The sequence below is a fragment of the Phaenicophaeus curvirostris genome, chromosome 25 (assembly GCF_032191515.1).
Source record: "Phaenicophaeus curvirostris isolate KB17595 chromosome 25, BPBGC_Pcur_1.0, whole genome shotgun sequence".
NCBI lineage: Eukaryota > Metazoa > Chordata > Aves > Cuculiformes > Cuculidae > Phaenicophaeus > Phaenicophaeus curvirostris.
In genome coordinates this window covers 6,236,381-6,257,706 of record NC_091416.1, presented here as the reverse complement: position 1 = coordinate 6,257,706, position 21,326 = coordinate 6,236,381, and the positions used below count along the sequence as shown (strand labels likewise).

The following is a 21,326-nucleotide window of genomic DNA, read 5'->3' as shown; positions in this document are numbered from 1 at the left end:
CTGTTTCCACACCTGCAGATCTGTAACAGCCCTGTACATGTATGAGCTAAGCCTTGTTTCAGCAAGCAAAATTATCTGCAGCATGCTGGCATCTGACCAAAAAGATGCAAGAACTGCTGGCAATGATTCGGTGATCTGTAGCTAATTGAATTTCATTCTCTCTCCCCTCCACCTTCCTCTGCAGACTCTGAACAGGGCAGGGTATAACGCCGAGGCACCCCACAGTCAGCAGCTGCCCTCTGCAACGGCACCCACGGCGTAACAAAAGCTACCACAAGTGCAGCAGATCTCACTACCGCAGGAAGAATTTATTACTCATAATAAAACTGGGCCAATTGTGCTGGCTGACTTGCTTTCATGAAAGAGAAGGGGCTGTGCAAAGTCTATTTAAGCATCTTCCTCAACCTTACGCAATCAGGTGGCAACTCTATGCCACCTCTATGATCCGGTGGGTCTCTTCCAACCTGGTGATTCTATGATTCTGCAGAGCACAGCCAGGCACTGGTATAAAACACCATAACCAAGACAATCACCCCAAACCAGGATTTTAAATTCACAGTGTGAATTTAAAATTTAAGTGTTGTGCCCCAAACGCCTCTTTAAGATCTTCCAAAATTAGCCCACGCAGATATGGTTTTCTGACTCAACAATGCACCTTCAGAGGTGCTCGTTCGATGTGCCGAACACCGGGCGTTCTGCCAGCAGCGCTGCTGTTTATCTGGAAGCATATGGCCCCTGCTCCAGAGAGTTAATTTCAGTACTTGAAACACGAGCATCATCAGCTTTCCTCTGTTTGCTAACTTATCTGGCAAATAAAACTTCCAAGTGGCATTTATTGACTTGATCAAAACCCCATCACAAACTGACAGCCAGCAAGAACACTCTCAAGGAAGGAAAAGGCCTGCAGGCTAGAATGTGTCTTACATTTCATATCGCTGCTGACTTCTTTTTCAGAGACAGCCTTGTCATTGCTAGGCTCGGTGGGGGTCTCTTCATTATAATCATCAACTTTGTAGTTGTCATAATAGTAATCACGGTCTTCCACCACATCCTCCTCCTCTTCCTCTTCATCTTCTTCATCCTCATCTTCCTCCACAGCTGTTCCTGTGACCTCTTCTACACCAGCCTCTGTAGGGAACTCACTGAAGGGATACGGTTAGGTTAGGGGGTGAGATAAGGTTTATCATTTTGCAGCCAACCTTTGTTGCACCAGAATAACAATTTCTAACATCTGGTTCTAGAAACAGAGGAGGTGGGAAAAACAAACATGCCAACTATTGATCACGCCCATCAACAGGACCTCCCTCGTTACAAACACACCGGCTATTACAGGAACACATTCTGGCTTAGCAGAGTTTCCTTGCATTTTCTCATCTCCTTGCATTTTCTTTTCAGCAAACGAAAGCCTGCCACATCTCGGAGAGGTCCCTATGGTAGCAATCAATCTTTTTGACTGTCTATGGATGGAGAGAGCGGGGCTTTTCAGCTCCTCCAGTAACAGGAGCACTGCAAAGTCATCCGTCCTTCCGCAAGGCTTTTTCAAGCTCGGGACATTCAAAAGCACAGAAATTCTCCTCTCAGTCCTCACCACCAGGGAGTCGCTGCATGAAATTGGTAACAGCAGCTCCACATACAGCGCTGTTAACATCTGTGACAGTAAGAACCCACCTTTTGTAAAGGTCATAGTCTTCATCCTCATCTTCATCCTCCTCCTCTTTGGACAGCGCCTCATCCACAACCTTTGTCTGAGGACAACAAACGTATTCTGCTCCGTGGAACTGGTCAACCCCGCAGGGCAGCAGCATGCCGTAACTGTGCAGGATCATCCCTTCTGTCAGACAGGCCTGAAAGAGAAACCCGTTTACGTCAGCTCAGCATCAGGTTCTTGCCTGGATAGAACCGATGTTTACCTATCGTAGATCCCAAGGATGCTACCGATGGCTTAAATTTTACAGCAGAAAGACAACAGCAACACATGACCTCAGTCTGAATGTTGAAGAATGAATTTGAAACCTGTAGCTTAAGCAAAATCCAGTCTCAGATTCAAAGCCATGCTGTGCTTCTTAGTGTTAATGTAGCAAACCCCCCCAGCCCCTAACAACCACTGATTTGTCAGCCTGGCTGCATCCAGGAGAAACAACTCAATGTTTTGTGCCAGCTCATGGGAGAGAGTACTTGAAAGAAACACAACTGTTGTTTGCCTTTCTGGGCTGGCTATTTCATTAAACCTTATCTATTAAAATTTATCTATTAAACTTTATACTGCAGTAAGTGTATAATTGCTCAAATGGACTTTGTGTCAAGATTATTTTAACATGCTGTAGATGAAAATCAGTCAGATAATTCTAGAAAAAAGCCAAATGCGAACTGTGATTAGACATTATGTCTATACACTTCTCTCAAGCTAAGGAAATGGCACGACTTTGTGGCGTCCCAGAAGAGAATGAAGTAAGAAAGGCTTTATTCTACACATCAGAACCCTTCTGTGCTTTGCTTTGTTACAGCACAGACGTAAAATGAGCCAAAGATGTCTGGAAAAGTTCTTCAACCACACTGAAAGCAAGTGATTTTTAAATTTGCTAGACATTAGCAAGTTTGGCCTCAATTAAAAGGTAACTCCTCTAGCACAGCTTTATTTAGATAGGTTTTTGCTGCCAAGATGTTAAAAAAACAGGAAGCTTAACTGGTGCATCCTTAACCTCATCTTTACAAATGGTATCACAACTGAACATTGTGTTGCTCTTCTGCTCCTACAAAATGGAAAACACGTTCATTTCCTCATGATCTTGTTTTCATTACTCCCAGCTGAAATGGGTGCAGAGAATTTGAACAGTTTTGCTAGTCAGATAAAAAAAAAAAACAACCCCCCCCCGCCATGGGCGAGATTTACTCTGAGAAGATAATCCATCTCTTATGTAAAACCTCCACTAATCAGCCACAGTGAAACTCCGCTTGTCCCCAGGCAAGCTCCCCAAACCAAATCCCCGGCAGCAGCAGGTACAGTTGTGCAAAATCCTGACCACTGCAGCTCTACCCTGTAGAGAAGGATGAGCGTCTGGTTAAAGTAATATCCTTGAGACCTGATTTCAATTCTGAGCACCATCCTAGAATATGATCTTGGACAAGCTACCCAGGACAACCTTTCATGAGTGAAGAATAACTCAGCTATCTACATGTTTTTTTTAAGTCACTCATGTACTCATAAATTGCTTTTCCACTGCCTCCTGCCCTAGCCCGTAGAGCGAACGTGGGAGTAACAGATCCCAGAGATAAGCCCTGTTATGCTCCAGGACCACAAGCATCCAAACAGAGAGATCCAAAATCCCTGGATCAGGAATATTCCTGCCAGAGCAGCCCAGTTACCTCTTTGGCCATGGTGTGCCAGTGCTGGTGGCTCTCACACACGTCCATCCGCTCCTTGTGGAAGAATCGGCACTTCTCTGGAACCAGCAGGACATCGCTAACGAACTCGCCCACTAAAAAACAAGAAATGTCCATAGTTCCCTTGTCCCATCACACATGTCCAGCTCCCAACAAGAAACGAAGCCAATATGGGAACTCCCCCAAAGCACATGTGGATGTAAGTGCCTTAAATGTCTGGAGTATTCATAGAATCATAGAATAACCAGGTTGGAAGAGACCCACCGGATCATCGAGTCCAATCATTCCTATCAAACACTAAACCCTGTCCCTTAGCACCTCGTCCACGCGTCCCTTAAACCCCTCCAGGGAAGGTGAATCAACCTCCTCCCTGGGCAGCCTCTGCCAGGGACCAATGACCCTTTCTGTGAAGAATTTTTTCCTAACGTCCAGCCTAAATCTCCCCTGGTGGAGCTTGAGGCCATTCCCTCTCGTCCTGTCCCCCGTCACTTGGGAGAAGAGCCCAGCTCCCTCCTCTCAGCAGCACAGGACACACCAGCAGCTTTCTCTGCAAATTCACAGAGAAAAAGAGCCCCAGAGTTTCCAAGGTGAAAACTGGAGTAGGGACCAACATTGTGTGAGCTCTAAGGCTGAACCAAAGGAACAGTTTACAGCACAAGTTAATAAATAGTTGATTGTGGAACAATCCTTGAAAAGACTGCATCTGCATATGGAAGTTTTCAAACCCCTTAATCACCGACCTCTAAATAAGCCGCATCATACCAAAGCCGGTTCATGCTGTCTGGAGCTGTAACAGCCTGGAAATTTTTATATTCCACCAGTGTTATCTGTGTTTTCAGAGTCTGGGTATCCAAACAAGTCTTGTTTGCTTTGGTTTTATTTTGTTTCCAGATGGTTTCATTCAGGATCAACTGCAGCACAATCCCTGACTGGGACGGTCCTAACCAAAACACTGAGGGCAGGAAAAATAAAACCTATACAGCCCAAATCAGTGTACAACCAGCATGATGAAGTCTGGCACAACCTTAAAATCAGATTTGCTTTTGAGAAAATCAGGAGAGAGAGAATCAGCCCGCTCTACAGACTCCGTATTAGCTGGACTTAAAAGCTATTTAGCCTAAATTTCCACCACAGCTCAGTTTGGTACCAACACACATGTAATAAGCGTCACAACTTTATGAGCATCGCTTGCTGTTCTCAGCCCAGAAGCCCTAACAAATGCTGCCACTGGAATTCAAAATATGAAATGTTCTCAAAGGTGAGATTTTTCTTTCTTTCTTGCAGATTTAAACACCACGTCCAGTACCTTCAAAATAAGGAGATACTCTGACAAGACTGGAAAAAGATCTTCAGTCCAACTCTTTCGAAGTAACATACCTTGCACACATGACCAGCAGCTTTTAAAGTTGGAGGAAAACTTTTAAGTCAAAGTCCTTTCATGGACTCTCTGAGAAGTTGAATGACTTGTCCAACCAATCTTCAACAACATCTTCTCGAAATCAATGTTAATATTTTGCATGCCAGGTTTTTTTGCAGTCCCTTAGCACTGACACCAAAGGCTCAAGGACACTTCTACAAATCATACATAAGTTTGGTAGATTTAGGGACAGATTATCGGATGACAATTGCAATATCATGAAAACAACTAGCAGCCTTTTCCAATTAGTTACATGTTAAACCAATAGAGACAACAGAGCAATGATATTTTCCCTATTTTCTTACCTCAAAATAGACCAGTTAGAATTTCAAGTTAATAATCTTCCCTCCTTCCTTCTCACAAGAAGTTTAAAAGTTTCTGATAAAAAAGCTAAAACTGACTAAACTTTAAAATCAAGAGGTGGTAGCTCAGGGGACTGTGAAGAGGAGACTCCAACTCATCAGTCACAACACTCAGTACTAAACAGCAGCCAATCAGCAGCTATCTCAAAAATCACTGAATCCTAGCAGCACAGCATAAAATAAAGGGAAGGTTCTCTCTGTTCACCTAGGAATATTCTCCCTCTGTACTCGGCACTGGTGAGACCGCTCCTCGAATCCTGTGTTCAGTTCTGGGCCCCTCACCACAAGAAGGATGTTGAGGCTCTGGAGCGAGTCCAGAGAACAGCAACGAAGCTGGTGAAGGGGCTGGAGAACAGGCCTTATGAGGAACGGCTGAGAGAGCTGGGGGTGTTTAGCCTGGAGAAGGGGAGGCTGAGGGGAGACCTCATTGCCCTCTACAACTACCTGAAAGGAGGTTGTGGAGAGGAGGGAGCTGGGCTCTTCTCCCAAGGGACAGGGGACAGGACGAGACGGAATGGCCTCAAGCTCCACCAGGGGAGGGTCAGGCTGGACATTAGGAAAAAAATTTTCACAGAAAGGGTCATTGGGCACTGGCAGAGGCTGCCCAGGGAGGAGGTTGAGTCACCTTCCCTGGAGGTGGTTAAGGAGAGGGTGGAAGAGGCGCTGAGGGACATGGTTTAGTGATTGATAGGAATGGTTGGACCCGATGATCCTGTGGGTCTCTTCCAACCTGGTGATTCTATGATTCTATGAATCGGAAACCCTTACACGCTACACATTATGTGTGCCTTTCCCATCCCTGGAGGTGTTCAAGGCCAGGTTGGATGGGGCTTGGAGCCCCTGATCCAGTGGGAGGTGTCCCTGCCCATGGCAGCGGGTGGGACTGGATGGGTTCTAATGTCCCTTCTAACCAGAACCATCCTGTGATTCTAGGATTAATGGACACCTTACCTATCAATGGCCACTGCTGTCAAAAAACCAAAAACCTTTCTCCTTTCCCAGGTCAGAGCAGCCTAAGAGTTTCCATGCCACCTCGCAGCTCAGCCAGAACTGTCAACAGTCTGCCTGTCCACACCTCACCAGGCTGGCCCCACTCCCATCAGCCTATTGTTACCTCTATTTTACAGCTCACTGGCACTGCTAATGGGTTTTCCTCTTCCCCCTCTTCATATTTAAAATACAAAAAAGCATTGGTGGGGGAGGCAGGAGAAGGTTCAGCAAGAAAGAGAGCAAAATCCAACCAGCAATAATATTTCAAGGAAGACACAGCAGGAATAGGAACAAAGAAACACAGTTCCACAATCGTCAAAAAGTCATACAGACCCAAAGAAACCATTCAGCTATTTCTGACAAGCAACACGGGGACTGCTAAAAACGATGAATTTCATACATATATGGCCTCCTGACTTGCAACTCTGATCTGAAAACGAAAGCTGCCTTCATGGCTGGGCCACACAAGTAAAAAACACTGTGAAAATTTAATGGGTAGTTTAATGCTTAGCAAATTTTAGGGCAGTGCACTAAAATCAGCTGATTTTTCAGCTGGGCATAGGCTTATGGGAAGATTATCTCTAAAGGAGATGACTCCTTACAAATTCAGAGATTGTGCTTTCACTTTTCATTAGAAGCCCTCAGTATGATTAGCCAGGTTTGGTTGCTTCTCAAACCCAAATTTCCACATCTATAGAAAACTGTGTCTTTCTTCCAGGACGTGTCTCCACCACATCTCATTTTTTACAGTGCTTTGTGATTGCCTAGCGGAGGGCATTATGTATAACAGTGCTGCAGATTTTCTTGTGTTCTCCCATGTCAAACCACATCCTAACCTGAGATACAGATACAAATTATAAAAACTGGCTCCCACTGGATGTTCCCAGCAGCCAGACCCTCCAAGACTGCACAAGACTTCTCACAAAATAGGTGGACAGCTGAAAAGAAATTCAGCTGGCTGAGACTAAGTCTGCTACTAAAAACCCACGCAGTGCAGCAGAACGTCAGGCCCAACCTGCAGGTCAAAAGCCACAAGGTAAACAAGCTAAACACGCCACCCGATTCAAGTGGCTGGATAGATTCTGGAAAGCACCATGAAATCCATCACGGTTTATCTCATACTCTTTCACAGTTCAAAGTGAGAACATGGGATACAGCTGCAAGAAGCAGGGCCTCTTTGAAACAGCAAAGTTTAAATACAGCCAGTGAAACAGAATAGAGATCTCTTGCCAAGACCAAAGCAGGAAGCCTGAACACACTGAGCATTCAAGTCTCCAAGGCAACAAAATATTAAAGCTCCACAAAAATAGGATCAGAGTATTAAATCCTGAATGTCTTTGTGATACTCAAATACAATAGCCTTCAGGTTTTTATGGCCGTTGCAGAGAGAACGGGGATTTCTTTTCCACGCCAGGCACCATTATTCCACCACAGCTGTTATCAAGCTGTCGATCTGTTCGAGAAAGGCAGAATTCCATCTTGTGGAAATAAAAATGTTTCAGTAGAAGCTGGATGTAGAAATGGCAACCCGATAGGAGAGGATCCTTACAAACCGGGTCGCTCTTTCTGGGAGATGCCAGGAGATGTTCCTCCTACAAGAATGCACAAACACATCACAGCAGGCACTCACCCAGGCACTTGTAGGGCACGACGATGTGAGTGTGGTCCTTGCACTGCTTCTTCCCCCTCTTGCACCAGCTGTCGATGCTGACAGGCTGATTGGCTTCCACCACATTTGTAATCTGCAGGTCTGGATACATCTGTTTAACGAGATGCAGAGACAGGTTTCTCTCCAGAAAGGACAAAGAACATGCAAAGTGGCTCCTAAGCAGAAGCAGCGAGGCTGATTCCCTACACAGGAACAAGTTCAAGTTTGCACAGGGACACGCATCCTCTTTTGGATCAAGCTTACAACAGCTGAAGACATAAAAAAGCCCCCAGCTGTTTGTCACACAGACAAGAGAACGTGTCACCGATCCTTCGCGGCAGAAGGAAGCCAGGTCAGGGGCAAGAGTCTTTATCAGCATTAAGCTGAGGTGTTTGGCTTTGCATGGCCATGGAGGAGGAGTATTTATCTGCTCTATTCTGCCTGGTGCAGCACAATACCCTCTGGAAGAGGGCAATCACCAACAAGTAGGGCTCAGTAACATCTTCAGACTCTCCTGTCACTTGTCAAGCTATTAGCTCAGGTTTCCTCATGCCTGCTCCATTCCTGATGTATTAACATGATCCCTACCTCCTGCTCAAGTTTTCAAGTCCAGACACTGACTTATATTTAGGCTTCCGCTACGTGAACCAAGTGTAGCCCCAGTTATATCAGCCTTGTAGAACAGCTTTAAACATTTTCTAGTCCAGACATGGTATGCTCTACCATTTTCTCATTTAAAAAAGAAATTCCTCATGGTACTTTATGTGCCTGTCACCTCAGAGGAGCAGTTACAGACACTAATCAAGGCCAATATGCCACAGTGTATCTGGAGCACGCTGAAAAGGGATTGGTTTTTGCAATGAAGCATGAGGAGTCTAAAAATGCTCTCAATATTTTGATGAAAATATTTTTCTAATATTCTGGCTGACCTGAACACATCACCAATAAGGACACAGACACATTCTAATTAGAATAGGTGTCAGGTGCCATTTGCACAGACACAGAGCTGGTTAACTGGCTCAGAGGCAGAACATTTGAAAGAATCCCTGCCAAGACAGACACAGGTACCCCTCTGACTGACAGGCCAAGGACCTTCTGGGGCAGTGCAAGCTGATCTAAATCAGAGGTAGCTCCTAAGCCCCAACACAGCATCCTCCCTGCTCTTCCTGTGCCGTAACACAGCAGGACAGCTCAGGGAACTAAGCTAGTCAAATGCAGGTTAGTCTCCTGCAGGGTTAATTTGCTACTGACTGGCTAAATGGGAATCCAATTCCTTAGCAGCAGTGAAGATTCAGGATTACACAGAAAAAAACTCACCTCCTGGCAGTACTGCAGAATCTCTTCCTTTCTTCCAAAGCAGCTCTTGGTCCCAGAAGTGTCAGGTTCCCATTTCCCAGTCTGGATATTCACATGCATATTTAGCTTCCCACAGAACATGGCAATTTGAGGCTCTGCCACAGCAAGCCCTGTCCCAGCATTGGCTGCAAGTGCCTGTGAAGACAAACAAAACCAAAATATGTTGATTGTTTTATCTGATGGAAAGCAGAACAACTCACAGAACCAGAAACCCTCTAGCATATTCTGGAGAGATCCTGCTTAATCCAGGTATCTGTCTTGAAAGCTTATTTTGTAACCGTATTCCTCAAAGCCAGTGAGCCCACACCAAGTTTTCACCAGCAAGGAGATTCTTTTTCCAAACTCTGTTTTTATCATTGCAGCAACAGCTTACAAAAAGTAAGAGTAATTCACACTGAAAGCCTGCGCCCACCACCGATATCAGAAAAATTTAAATTGATATTTGGAGATAAATAACTAATAACTTATGGTAGAAGCGTCTCTGTGATGTTACACTCAAAGCTGATACTGCTACTATTAATAAAATAGATAATTCCAACTGCACAAAGCCTGCTTAGAGTTGGAAGCCACATGTTTCTCCCCAGATCTTCAAATACTAGGGGCATGCAAGCTGCTTCCAAGCATGCAAGTAAAGATGACTTCTGCAGAACCAGACAAACACAGCTGCTGCAACCCACTCCGCGGAGCCTGTTGTCTCTCCCTCAGCACATTCCCTGGTTTCCAACATGCGTTGTGCCCGCTTCCCACCCTTCACCAGCAGACAAACACCCAGCCCACATTCGGGTCGAACTGCAGACCGATCAATGAAAACAAGGTCAGGTTCCCCTTCTGCAGTCTTGCTGGCTGACCAAAAGAAGAAAACGGGCACTAAATTAAATTGCAGAGTTGGTTTTTTTTCTGAAAAGACTGAGTGGATGCTGGGAGCTGAACACCATCTCCCTAAATAACCATCAGGAAAAGGGAAACAGAAAGGGGGATGGGGATGGGGATGGGGATGGGGATGGGGATGGAAAGGAAAGGAAAGGAAAGGAAAGGAAAGGAAAGGAAAGGAAAGGAAAGGAAAGGAAAGGAAAGGAAAGGAAAGGAAAGGAAAGGAAAGGAAAGGAAAGGAAAGGAAAGGAAAGGAAAGGAAAGGAAAGGAAAGGAAAGGAAAGGAAAGGAAAGGAAAGGAAAGGAAAGGAAAGGAAAGGAAAGGAAAGGAAAGGAAAGGAAAGGAAAGGAAAGGAAAGGAAAGGAAAGGAAAGGAAAGGAAAAGGAAAAGGAAAGGAAAGGAAAGGAAAGGAAAGGAAAGGAAAGGAAAGGAAAGGAAAGAAAGGAACTACTCAAAACCCAGACAAATGCCTAAATCAAAAAACTCTTTCAGGTGTTTATGGGCATTAAAACCATTTCAATTACTTTGGACAAGGCAGGCTAGAACAGCAGCATGCAAATGCTTTGGGGCACCGCCTGCCCCATAGCTGCTTTCTCCTGGTAGCAGCCTTGCCTCGGTATTCAACTTTCCAAGCACTCAAAAATCATGTGTTATTGTGGGCACTGCTCATCCCCTCTTGCCTTCAGGCCCCCATCAGCTTATATCAGTACGTGCATGCCTAACGCAAATACAGGAGAAAGAGCAGAATTCAACTAAACAACCCCTGTGTGCAGCTCCTCATTGCTGGGTACTAGGGAAGAATTAACTCCACCATAATTAGCTCATTTCTCCCCCTCCTCTTTCACATACAAAACCACTGCCTGGAGAGAAGGCATTTCAACAATGAGAAAATCAAGGATTGTTCAGTAACAAAAACACGTGGCTGGTGCTTGAGCGATAAGACCAACTTCAGACACAAAAGTATCAATTCACACCTTAACTTCAGAAAAATTATCCCCTGGGTGTCAAGAACCATTCAACTGCACATCACTTTTAAGAGAAACACTGTGGCTTATCATAATCCTTTCACCCAAGAGATGCTCATGAGAGCAAGTTTTAGCACAGATCACAAAGTAATGAAACACTGAACTACGTAACAGGTATCAGCACTGGTGTCCTGGTAACAAAATGCTTCCAAGTTCATCAATACTTTCAAGTTAGTGTAGGTACAGTTGTTGTCTCTGCCCTGAGGGAGAGAACAGTTACGTACTCCAGGTTTATAAGAAGCGTTCCGACAAACACACCGAGCCCAGGTAAAGGGGTGCAAGAGCTTTGTTCCTTCAGAGATCAAATAATTTCATAAACACGTGCTTCTAACAAGTGCTTACTGGTACCACCCAGCAAAACCCACGCTCTCACACTGCCCTCCTCACTGCCAGATTATTTCTGAAGAAAAAGACGAACCTAGAATGATCCTTCCTACCTCTATAAACACACGCGCAAACTTTGTAAGAGGGTCTTTCATCTCTCTCCAAACAAACACCACTTTGGCACCAAGAGCCGCTCTTCAGAGAGCACAAGACTTGACACGTTCAAGGAAACCATCCACAACACAGTTTTGTTTTATGACAACGCTACAACTAGATCCAAGACTCACGTTGAACTCTGAAAACAACAAAAAGAAATGCAAGATCAAGTATGCACAAAGCACTAACCCCTGTAAGAAGAATACAGCGCATCAAAAGAGAATAAAATGCATGTGTTATGAAGAGTTTGGAGACCATTAGCATCGCCTGCGTTTGAAATGTGTTCTCTTCAAAGCAAACTTAACAAGCACGCAGCAGAATAAGGTAACTGCACAGGCGGGTGAGGTGCAGACTGCATTCCGAGAGGCAGAAACATCCATCTGTAATCCATTCATGGCAAAGCTCCTGTTCAAACACATGCCAGCCTCCTGAAATCATGCCCACCCCCCACACGCTGACGCGAGCCCCTGAGCTCCTGTTTGTTTTCGCCGCTCTCGGGTCTGACACCTCGCACGGTGCCAGAGGTATCGCTGCTTCCCCCTGGATCGCTCAAATACCTCACATATCAGGCACCCCTGTTGCCGTAGCTACCAGAACATGCTAAGCCCCAACTCACAGCTGAACAAACGAGACTAATTACTTGCTTGATTTCATCACTTTTAATCAAATGGAAGAAATCTTCTCTCGAATTGCGCCGTTGAGTCAGGTAATGAACTCTGATATCCCCAAGCTGGAACTTTAACCTCATGACCTGCCAGATAAGATTTTTGATAATGGGCTTCAGTTTTCCACCACTGAGCATCCGTTCCAGCCAAACACATCAGGTATTTAACGTAGGATTTCTATCTCAGGCATGGGAGAACACAGCACAGCCAATATCACCTGCACCAGTGGAGGCTGCACCTTTAACACCGCTACTTCAGCAGAGCAGAAAGTCACCTACAAGAGTTTTCGGGGACAAAGTCCGTTTCTGTTGCGTGGTGCACAAAGAGAAAAGCTGATTGTTAAGCTGACGGTGCCCGAGGTCAGCGAGTCGACACCCAGGCATCGTTCTGCAAAAGGAGGGCTGGGGAACACGTAAGCCAGCACCAAGCCTGGGATAAAGCCACGTCCTTAGTGAAGCGCTTCAGCACTGCAGGGAATTCACCCGTTCCACATCGCAGAGGGATAACAAACCGACAGCACGTTTTTCCTTGGGAAATTCCCAGCCGTAAATGGAAGCAGCTGCCTCTTCTAGTGCTGGGGAGCAACTATTCCATCTGTTAAATAAGCAGACTGGCGGCCTGGAGGGGCAGCACACACATAATAGAAGAGAGCTCACCCGGTTGCATACATCCTTGGAGAACAGTATTTTAGGAGCTACTATCCTATTAATATACATCCATAAGATGAATGTTATTTGGGAAAAGACTGTTACATAAACCATTACTTTCCTCACTGGCACTTGCATTTACAAGATGTTTCATGGTAAATTCTGCTCTGCCTTTTGGTATAATTCTGTTACCCAGTTTGCTTTCCAAGACCGAAGTAGTACTTGATTCAACAAACACATAAATCTCTGGCCAGTTAACGTCAGTTAAATTCCTCACCCTGTCACACAGTGCCTGATTTATGGTCCCAAAACACCAGAATTTAAACCTCTAAATCTTCTTCTCAGAGGGAATTGCCTCTGGCCAAGTATCCAACCTTTTACTACTCCCTTCTCCACGCAGACAGCAGTTTGGTCAGTGAGCTTTACCCATCCAAAGGCTGGAGCTCTACACTTTTGCTCCTTCAAGTATCCACCACCCCAAAGGAGGGATGCAAGGCTAGAGAGTTTCTGGGCATGGCACAGCACAACAGCATTCTTGAGGGAGGATTTTTGTGAAATTACATCGTTCTTGCTCTCCAGCGCACCTCTGCTTCAATGCTGGGAACACTGAAATAGAAATTCCTATTAGGTTACGTAAATATTTGACACCTACTTCTGGAATGTATGCAATACACTGCATTTCTGGTTCAAAAAAGCATACACATGAAAATACACTCATTTTCCTTGCCTTGTATTTCCAGGATCTGTTAAACCTGATCACAACATAGAATCACAGAATCATAGAATAACCAGGTTGGAAGAGACACACCAGATCATCGAGTCCAACCATTCATAGCTTACCGAGCATGCTCTCTGTTGAATGCTGTTCAGGAAAACCTTCTGGTATGAGGGCTTCAGGATAGAAGAGTGATCAGAGCTTCTCTTTCGTGAAGAGTTGTTGTTCGTTATCTTTCATAGAAATTAATTCCCAAGAGCCTTCCCTTCCAGCGCACAAGTATCCACAAAACATCAAGTTCAACTACCTCCTGAATCTTCCATGAGGTCAAACATTACAGTAACCTTGCTCATCTGATCAGATTAGCCAGAATATAGATCTTTATTCCAGCAAAACCAGAGTGGATGGGAGCTTAGAAGGAAATCGTAGACTCCTTTTTCATTTATGCCAGAGCTGTTCACATGGCATATTGCTTCCAAAGAAAACCTAGGCAGATGTGTTACAGAAAAATAGAATCTCCCAGCCAGCGCATTTGGAGAGGACACATCAGCCCATGGGCACGTGCACAACGAGTGACACTGGTCCTGGTGGGCAGGCAGAAGGGCTTGAGGAACAGCAAGAGACTGCTAGGAAAACCTGTACTGCTCCTGCTCTCCACAGGCTTCCCCTGCAGCAACACAGCAGCAGCCCTGGCCGGATCCAACCATGGAAGACAAAATTGCTTTAAAACTGAAACCCCACCCTCTTAGAATTTATAAGCTGCTGGAAAAACCTCTGATTGTGAATCGCACCGATGTAGGAGCCAGACAACAAGGATTAACACTGCTGAGGGCATCCACTGCCACAAAAGAAAACGCATAGACTTTAAGGATTGTCTGCAGGTCGGATCACAATTCCCCACTCACAAGAGTTACAAGTCCTCCACAAGGATTTGCTGCTACACTGACAAAAAATGCCAGGCAGTACCTTGAAAAATTACTTGTGCTGTTTGGTTTTAATTAAGCAAAGCCCCTCAAAAGTAATACCACTTATTAAATCAGAATGCTCACGAACCGCATCCTGAACTGCAGAACATGCTGTTCAGCAAAGTCCTTATCCAGATAATTCTGGTTCAGCCTTTACTAAATTAAAGAAAAAGAAATTTAAAAGAAGTTTTTATAGATTTCTTTTAAAAATCTACTTTCTGCTCTACCTGGAGGGCAGCACAAGGGTGTCAGCATCAGAACTCCTCCTCTGGCAGTGTCATACCCACAGGTACAGGGGTATGTATTGGACTCTTGCAAGACTACAGAGGAGTTTTAATAGTTCCTTTAATACAAAAATGAGTCTCACTTCCTTAGCAGTCTTAAGGCTGCCGATTTTAAATGTGTGACTATTCTAATTTCTCACCCTTTCCTCGAATGAAACATCAGTATGTGTATTTGAGCAGGGTCTTGACTGCTCCGAAGCTGCACCCGCCATGTCCCTGCTGTCTACAGAGCTGTGGGCATTCCTCCTTCCACAAGAAGAAGCCAGTCTCTGGCAAAATGAAAATAAAAAATCAAGGAGAGATGTTGCAGTCCCACATGCCACCACTGCCACCTGAGGTGAGTCTGAAGCTTTTGGAAGGAGAATGGCTGGCTTGGAATTGTACAGCTGAGCCCTCATGGGTCTCGATGTGCCACACTGCCCTTAAATATCATGTTCAGTGCTGTGAATCTCACCTGTAAATTAATGGTTTATGGCAAGCTGACATTGAGGAAACCAACACTTCAATTAAAAAGCGAGGGAAGTTGGCAAAGGGACTTTACGCGCAAGAACTTCTGAGGAGAATACTTAAAATTCCCCTGGTTTTGGAGTTATAACTTGTAAACACGAGCAGAGCTTTCAATTCGTGCTTCAGATTGTGTTTCATGCTTTATGCTTTGTTTTCCTTAGCTTCCCTTCCTGCTTTTATTCAGCAGATAGGTGGCTTGAACCCAGGAAGGCTAATGAATGCCTGACGCAGCAGGCAGTAAATCTACAGACCAGCAGCTCATCCTAGCTTTATTGCTTTATTTTTTTTTAAATTGCTGATAATTACAATAATGCACGTGGGCAGAGGTCCAAGACAGGAAGAATTATTGTCTGCAGGCAGATCTGGTGTGAGCTGATAATACCAGCCTGTGTTTGCTTTTGAATTTAAATGGCAGGAATCTCAGCAAAGCAGTCTCTGGCTTACTTGAACTTGCTGGAAGGGGTGGAGTTCTCATCTGCTCGTCCTTTATTGACTTTTGTGGTCGAGGATTCTGCACCAGCAGAAAAGTGGAAACCAATGCAGGAGCTGCAGCACTAGCTCGGGTGTAGTTTATATTTAGAGCGTCGCTGTTTATGGCTCACATGCAGCCTCCAACACTCGGAAGTTCAGCAACAGTAATCCATGTACTCACATACGTGCCAACAGCAACCACTTAATTCCACAGAGCAAAGCATTGCTGAAGCATGAAGCATTCCTTGCTGCTTTTGCACCTTCCTCTGCCTTTCTACAGAGAAAAGAGGAGATTTCCAAGTACCTGCAACACACAGGCAGCCTTTTTGCCCTTGGAATTTGTACTAATGAGGTAGTAGATTATTTCCCCTCCTCCTCTAGTTTATCATGCTCCATAAACCGAGTCTACATGAGTCATTGGGCAGATAATCTGCCTGTCAGACATCTGCACTCAGCAACTGCCACATTCCAACAGTGAAAGCAGCACTGCGGGCAGTACCGGGGCAGAGCCGGTCTCAGGGAGCAGCCACCGAACTCAGGAAACCCACAATTCACCGTAGTCTTGGCTTCCCGAAGTTGTTTGTGTAACACGGTTGCCTTTGGCATTCATTTTTCTACCCCTAGAAAGACAAAGTTCAGAATAACTGAGTTGGAACATTCCCTGAACTAATGTTCCTGTCCCCAGAGCTGTGTTCTTCAGAACAGATGAATTGATGGGCCTTGAGCGCAACGGCTGGGACTGGAACAGCTCACCCGAAGAGCAACCCTAAAATTAGAGGAGTGAGAAACGAGGTAGGCAGAACTATTACACATTAATAACCCTTACACAGCACACAGGTAGGCCTAAATATGCTGAATCAGTCGGGCTCCACTCCTCACAAGGACATAGGAACAATTCTCATGCAAAGCACCAGACGGCTGCACTTCCTTCCCTTATTCAGCGCAGGGGCTATTTAAAGTACCTTTTTTATGGAGCGATTCTAAGTCACGGCACACAGAGTCTGGACCTATTTATTACTGGGCTAAACTCAGGCACAAAGTCAAGCAACTCATCTGAGGTCACCTGCCAGCACGCTCAGCCCAGTGGAATCCTCCACTCCTCATTGCTCCGAGCTGTGTCACCATTTCGCCTTCCACAGCAAGACTCATACCTGCTTTCCCACATGAATTACTTCATAGAATCGTAGAATAACCAGGTTGGAAGAGACCCACCGGATCATCGAGTCCAACCATTCCTATCAAACACTAAACCATGTCCCTCAGCACCTCGTCCACCCGTCCCTTAAACCCCTCCAGGGAAGGTGACTCAACCACCTCCCTGGGCAGCCTCTGCCAGTGCCCAATGACCCTTTCCATGAAAAATTTTTTCCTAATGTCCAGCCTGAACCTCCCCTGGTGGAGCTTGAGGCCATTCCCTCTCGTCCTGTCCCCTGTCCCTTGGGAGAAGAGCCCAGCTCCCTCCTCTCCACAACCTCCTTTCAGGGAGTTGGAGAGAGCAATGAGGTCTCCCCCTCAGCCTCCTCTTCTCCAGGCTAAACACCCCCAGCTCTCTCAGCTGTTCCTCATCAGGCCTGTTCTCCAGCCCCCTCACCAGCTTCGTTGCTCTTCTCTGGACTCGCTCCAGAGCCTCAACATCCTTCTTGTGGCATCGAAGCCACAGAGACTCAAGGTGTTATGTTAGCAAGTGAAAATTTTAGTAGAAACCTTCAGGTACACTGAACATCTACTGAAGAAAGAGGCCATGGGGCTACTCTGCCTTCCTGGACACTTGGAAGAGAGACCTAAAACACAATGTAGGAAAAGCTGCTATGATATAATAGCGTTTCACTCTGATTAGAGAGAACATTTGACTCTCAGCTCTCACCAGTGTTCATTACTGAGCTGAGTTAATAAGAATGATCACTGTTCACAGCAGAAAGGCTCTACTGACAGCAGCACACGTACGCAGGAGCGCTGAGATAAGCTGTTTCGTAAGGGACTTCTCTACATGGCTCCGTAATGAGCCCTTTCCACCTTAAGGCACTTCAGCGACAGAAGAGTTGGTGAACACAACCACTGTGGTTACCAGGATACAGAGATTCCGTAATACACAGGAAAGTACATTTACAAAATCTTCCATCACTTCAAAGCAATTTGTTTGAAGCCAAAATAACTTCTGGACTAAAATTCTTCACAAGCCACAAACACAACTTGTTCTCTGCCTTTCCAAGTGGACAAAACTGACAGAAAAGAATAATTTATTAATATCAGCTATACAAACCCTAAGTGACTGAACATTCCAGGGGTGGAACCAAACCAAACCAAACCAAACCATCTCCTTGGAGCAGCACATTCATTTTGGAGATCTCGTGAAGCTCACTGGGAGCTTCCCAATAAAGCTGTAGGAACCTGCTGTTCCTCAGTCTGACCATGCAGCTCCACCACTCGAGTGACTCCAAGTAAAAAGACTGCAGAGGTTGTGGTTGACCTAACACACAATGATCGAAAACGCAAGCAGGAAACTGAAGGGCGTGTTTTAACAGAGCATGAAGAATTTGAAGCAGCAAGGAAAAATATCTGGGAAAAAATGCAAGATAAAGGAAAGATAACAAGCGGGAATGCAGTTTGCAATGCAGTTTGGGTTTGGTTTCAACCAATCATGAGCTCAAGCACCCTCCTTTTAGAGATGTTGTTGGCTGTTTATGTTCACAGACTGCAGCTGTTCTGGAATGCAGTAAAATACTCACTTGGCATCTTAAAGTCCTGCACTGGTCTGCACACGGACTTCCCTACAGAACACAGGAACGATAACACGCTCTAACAATGCTGAAGCTCTGCAGGTCACGCTGATCACTGTCCACCCCCAAATGAATAAAACCCCAACTAAATTAACTGCAATCCTGCCCTATAAACAGTCCAGATGAAACTTCAAATCTGGGAGAGGAAACCGCAAGGTTTTTAAGCCTTGGCTTTCCCAACCATCTAACAACCACCCTCTGAAAAGAGGAAATGCACAGCTCAACTGCAGGGCTGCTTTCATCTTGGCTGCTGCCAAGGGTATGCTGAGCCAGACCAAAATTAACACATTACCAAAGAAATGAAGGACCAGCCTTGCTGTTTTCAGTGTCCAAACCAAGGATATGTTTATACTTAAAACAGCTCTGTCAAAAGCACAGATTACTCCTGTACGCTACAGGTCTATGAGAATAGTCTGCAGGAGATAGCACCCAGAAAGGTTAACTTAACTCTAGCTCTTATTAGATATACTTAAGAAATAATGCAAATTGGGATTGTAAACGAAAAACACCTCCCCACGCACCTTCCCACACACCTCCCACTATTATTTATTCTGAGAACTGCTTATGGCTTGTTATGGAGCATCTTTCAGGCAGCATATTCCATCACTGTCCGTGTACAAGACAAAATCTTTTAAGAACCTTTCATATCTATGGGTGCAGAAATCATTCTAAAAAAAAAAAAATCTTTGTATTTGCTGTTCAAAGATTCCCATCCTGATGGTCTGAGTTTATTTAGCTGCAGTAAATGCAATTTTTTTTTTCTTAAACAGATTAGTTCAACATAAATGTGGCCCCAAGGAAGTTCAGTTTTCAGCCAGCTGCTCATCAGGAAAAGTTCCTACCATTTACGGCTTAAAAATAAATGCAGAAGAATTAGCTTAGCAAAACCATCTCAAATTCCCATAAAAAACCGGTCTTTCATTCTCCTGACTGCAACTATTTTTGATCCCAGGAAAGAGCAATCAAGCTGTGGAAAGGCAGCCAGGAAAAGGAATGACAAACATTCCTTACCTGTGCAGCAAAGAGGCTGAAGGGTGGAGTAGCTCAGAGCAACACCTCATACTTCACAAAGTCAGATGGTGAGAGAAATCCCTGGTTACTTTTAAGCTTGTCACCCAACAGCCAAACACCTCTCAGAAGGATCCCAGTACCCATAGCAGAATTCAGGCCCAAATCTCACAATCTCCTTCCACCTGGAGTCCTGCATCCAGTCCAGAAGCCACGAAGATGATCTGAGGGCCTGGAGAAGACTCTGAGGAGATGTTATGGAGCAGCCAGTACTGAAAGGGGCTCCAGGAAAGCTGGAGAGGGACTTCTTACAAGGACATGGAGTGACAAGATGAGGGGCAACAGCTTTAAATTGGAAGTGGGGAGATTTAGACTGGACGTTAGGAAGAAATGTTCTCCTGTGAGGGTGGGGAGGCCCTGGCCCAGGCTGCCCAGAGCAGGGGTGGCTGCCCCATCCCTGGAGGGGTTCAGGGTCAGGTTGGATGGGGCTTGGAGCCCCTGATCCAGTGGGAGGTGTCCCTGCCCATGGCAGGGGTGGAACTGTATGGGCTTTGAGGTCCCTTCCAACCCAAACCATTCCATGAGTCTATAATTCTTCCAAAGGAGAGGATAACAGTGAACTTGCACCTGTCCCGCAGAGTCCCACACCTCGATTTAGAGATCTGACACAAGAGTGGGGTTGAATGACAAAATGCCTTTTGAAGACCCCTGGAGTTCTGTCAGCAGCAGGGTCACAGACAGTGAAGAAAGGACCTCAGTAATTGCTTAATGGATTTCAGTTTTTTACTCTTTAAAAGCAATCCTGACTAATTTAGTAGCATTTTATTTCTGAAGTGTTAATTTATCAGCTGGGGTTTAATAGTTGCAGTGCCATATCATAGCTAGGCTAGCATCCCGAAACTCTAATGGATGTATTAAACAGCTCCTTTAAGGGAAGCTACAGATCTCTACTTAGCACAACTGCTTAATGCTATTAGAAAATTAAGCAGTAGTTTATAGCACAGACTAAAGCCGGCTGGGTCCAGATCCCCTTTACTGATTTTGCTGATCCAGAAAATAAAACTAGTTCAACAGAAGCCAGCCTAGAAACTCAAATATTTCCAGGCTATTGCTGGCTTTGTATGTTGTACACCAGTACCTGAGTTTCACAGCTCTCCAGTCTACTGAGCTGTATCAGATTGTATCACACTGCATGGAAATAAAACAAAATGGGAGAACTGATTTTTATCTGTGATAAAATGAGACTTCAGCTCGTTAGCAATTTCATCCAGGTTTCAGTGGGAAGAATGAGCTCTGTGTACACCGATACTGCTTTCCTCAAGGTTTCTTGAAGCACTTTCTACCTCAAGGGAAACTCCTCTTCAAGTTTCTGAAAGGCGCTGTTATTTGTTTTATTTTATTTAAACCCTTTGTCCAGGCTGGCCATCTCAGGAGCAAAACCATTTCTGTTTCCCCCTAAAACCAGCTGGAGGAGCACCAAGGAGAAAATTAAAGATACGGCATTTTGAACACAAAGATTCCAAATTATTCTTTATTTTCGCCTTAGAAAGGAACTGTAAGAGAGGAGAAGAGGGGGACTATTTACTTTTTCTCAGAGAAGCTCTTTTAGCTGCTCAGACGCTCTTCTCTAGCATGGTACACACTCAAGCAAGGAAGAAATAACTAGTCAGCCACCACAAACCAGATTTACTTTCCTTCACCCTACAAGCAGACGTGGAGAGCAATGGAAATGCTGACCTAACATGCAAATCCCACCT

The 21,326-nt window shown here is 45.0% G+C and overlaps 1 protein-coding gene across 5 annotated transcripts in view; it reads right to left on the bottom strand.

Annotated features, from left to right (window-relative positions):
• Window positions 1-21,326, bottom strand: part of APLP2 (amyloid beta precursor like protein 2) — a 50,846-nt gene that overhangs the window by 17,534 nt on the left and 11,986 nt on the right. For all 5 annotated transcript variants that reach the window (XM_069876506.1, XM_069876507.1, XM_069876508.1 and 2 more), the window contains exons 2-6: window positions 9,116-9,289; window positions 7,781-7,910; window positions 3,364-3,476; window positions 1,669-1,844; window positions 925-1,142 (exon numbers count right to left, since the gene is read on the bottom strand). In XM_069876506.1, the coding sequence (XP_069732607.1) occupies window positions 925-1,142; window positions 1,669-1,844; window positions 3,364-3,476; window positions 7,781-7,910; window positions 9,116-9,289 (811 nt within the window). The remainder of the gene's footprint in view (window positions 1-924; window positions 1,143-1,668; window positions 1,845-3,363; window positions 3,477-7,780; window positions 7,911-9,115; window positions 9,290-21,326) is intronic.